At 59.7% G+C, this 1,753-nt stretch overlaps 1 protein-coding gene across 1 annotated transcript; it reads left to right on the top strand.

Moving 5' to 3' along the window:
- Window positions 1-304: 304 nt before the first annotated feature.
- On the top strand, window positions 305-1,502 carry LOC119277771 (myb-related protein 308-like). Its single transcript, XM_037559089.1, has 2 exons — window positions 305-730; window positions 853-1,502. The coding sequence occupies exons 1-2, from the start codon at window positions 468-470 to the stop codon at window positions 1,391-1,393; spliced, it is 804 nt and encodes a 267-aa protein (XP_037414986.1). The 5' UTR covers window positions 305-467; the 3' UTR covers window positions 1,394-1,502.
- Window positions 1,503-1,753: the final 251 nt, after the last annotated feature.

A 1,753-nucleotide genomic window follows, 5' to 3' on the forward strand; every position in this document is an offset into this window, starting at 1 on the left:
TGGAGAAGCACTCCCTTCGAGGGGGAGGCAGATCCGTTTTGCAACCACCAAAGCCCCAAAGCTACTCCACTCCGGCAAGTACAACAAGGAATCAAACACGTTAGCTGCGCCGCGCCCACATCTTTACTCGCTCGCCGCTCACAAGCATCCTGCGACGCCCACCCAAACCCAACCCAACCCCGACGCACGCCCCTCGCGCCCCCGCAGGCAGTCAAATCCCCCAAAGGGATCGGGTCAATGGAGCGAGAAACCACCACCAACACCCAGCAAAAGAACCACCAAAAAGCTCTGCTATCGCCGTCACGACCCCCATATATACGCGCGCCTCGCCCTCCACGGCGCGGCCACACCTCCACCTCCCCTGCTGCGTACAACCGCGAGCTCAAACTCCGAGCTACCTCCACCCCAAGAAAAGGCGCGCAGGGCAGAAACAGAGCGGGAAGCAAGCAGCCATAGGCAGCGCCGGCATGGGGAGGTCGCCGTGCTGCGAGAAGGCGCACACCAACAAGGGGGCGTGGACCAAGGAGGAGGACCAGCGCCTGATCGGCTACATCAAGGCGCACGGCGAGGGGTGCTGGCGCTCGCTGCCCAAGGCCGCGGGGCTGCTGCGCTGCGGCAAGAGCTGCCGCCTCCGCTGGATGAACTACCTCCGCCCCGACCTCAAGCGCGGCAACTTCACCGACGACGACGACGAGCTCATCATCAAGCTCCATGCCCTCCTCGGCAACAAGTAAGCACCCGATCACGATTTCAATGCGCATCGGCGCCTCTGCCTCTTCTTTCCTCTGCGTCCGTCCCTGGTTTCTTGGAGATGGGCAGTTATTGACTAAAGCCGCGGTCGCCATCGTGCAGGTGGTCGTTGATAGCGGGGCAGCTGCCGGGCCGGACGGACAATGAGATCAAGAACTACTGGAACACGCACATCAAGCGCAAGCTCCTCAACCGCGGCATGGACCCGCACACGCACTGCCCCATCAGCGCCGCCAGCGGGCTCACCACGTCGACCACCGCCCCTGTCTTCCCTTCCTCTCCGGCGCCGGCCTCCAGGCTCGCCAACGCGCCTTTCGCCTTCCAGAGCAGCACCGTGAGCTTCGCGAGGCCGTCGCCGTCGGACGACGGGCACAGCAGCAGCGGCGGGAGCAGCGACGCGCCCCGCTGCCCCGACCTGAACCTGGACCTCGACCTGGACCTGTCCATGAGCCTGCCGTGCTCGCCGCCCAAGACAGCGCCGCCCGCCAAGTCCACGCCCACGTCGCACCAGCAGCAGGGCATCTGCCTGTGCTACCACCTCGGCGTCCGCAACGGGGAGGCATGCACCTGCAAGACGGCGTCGCCGGCGGGCCCGCGCGTGTTCCGGTTTCTCCGGCCACTGGAGGAGGGTCAATACATATAGCACACTAGGCAGCCGGAAAAAACTCTGTACAAAGCACAAAAATGGAGGAAGAGAGGGGGGAAACAGGTTTCTAATTGAGATAGCTGATGTGAATTATTATTATTTCTCATGTTTCGCTTCATCCCAAATATGATTCGTTCTTCTCGCCATATTCTAGTAGAATTTTGAATTTCATGCAGCGGCAAAAAATGTTCAAAATAATCTAGGGAGGAAAAAAATTGATACTAGTACTAAATTAGTGTGGAACACACAGAGGCACAAGTGAGAAAAGAGTGGCAGATATAATTGTTTGATTGTGCATACGATTCGGGCGTGTGTTTGTGTCATGTGGGATATAGTGTGAGAACAGAGCATGTGGCG

This window comes from Triticum dicoccoides, chromosome 3B (assembly GCF_002162155.2).
Source record: "Triticum dicoccoides isolate Atlit2015 ecotype Zavitan chromosome 3B, WEW_v2.0, whole genome shotgun sequence".
NCBI lineage: Eukaryota > Viridiplantae > Streptophyta > Magnoliopsida > Poales > Poaceae > Triticum > Triticum dicoccoides.

Excerpts from the sequence above, each read along its gene's own strand:
- LOC119277771 (XM_037559089.1), top strand. The coding sequence starts at position 468 with ATGGGGAGGTCGCCGTGCTGCGAGAAGGCGCACACCAACAAGGGGGCG. Across the intron at positions 731-852 it reads CATGCCCTCCTCGGCAACAA|GTGGTCGTTGATAGCGGGGC; the intron begins GTAAGCACCCGA and ends GCCATCGTGCAG.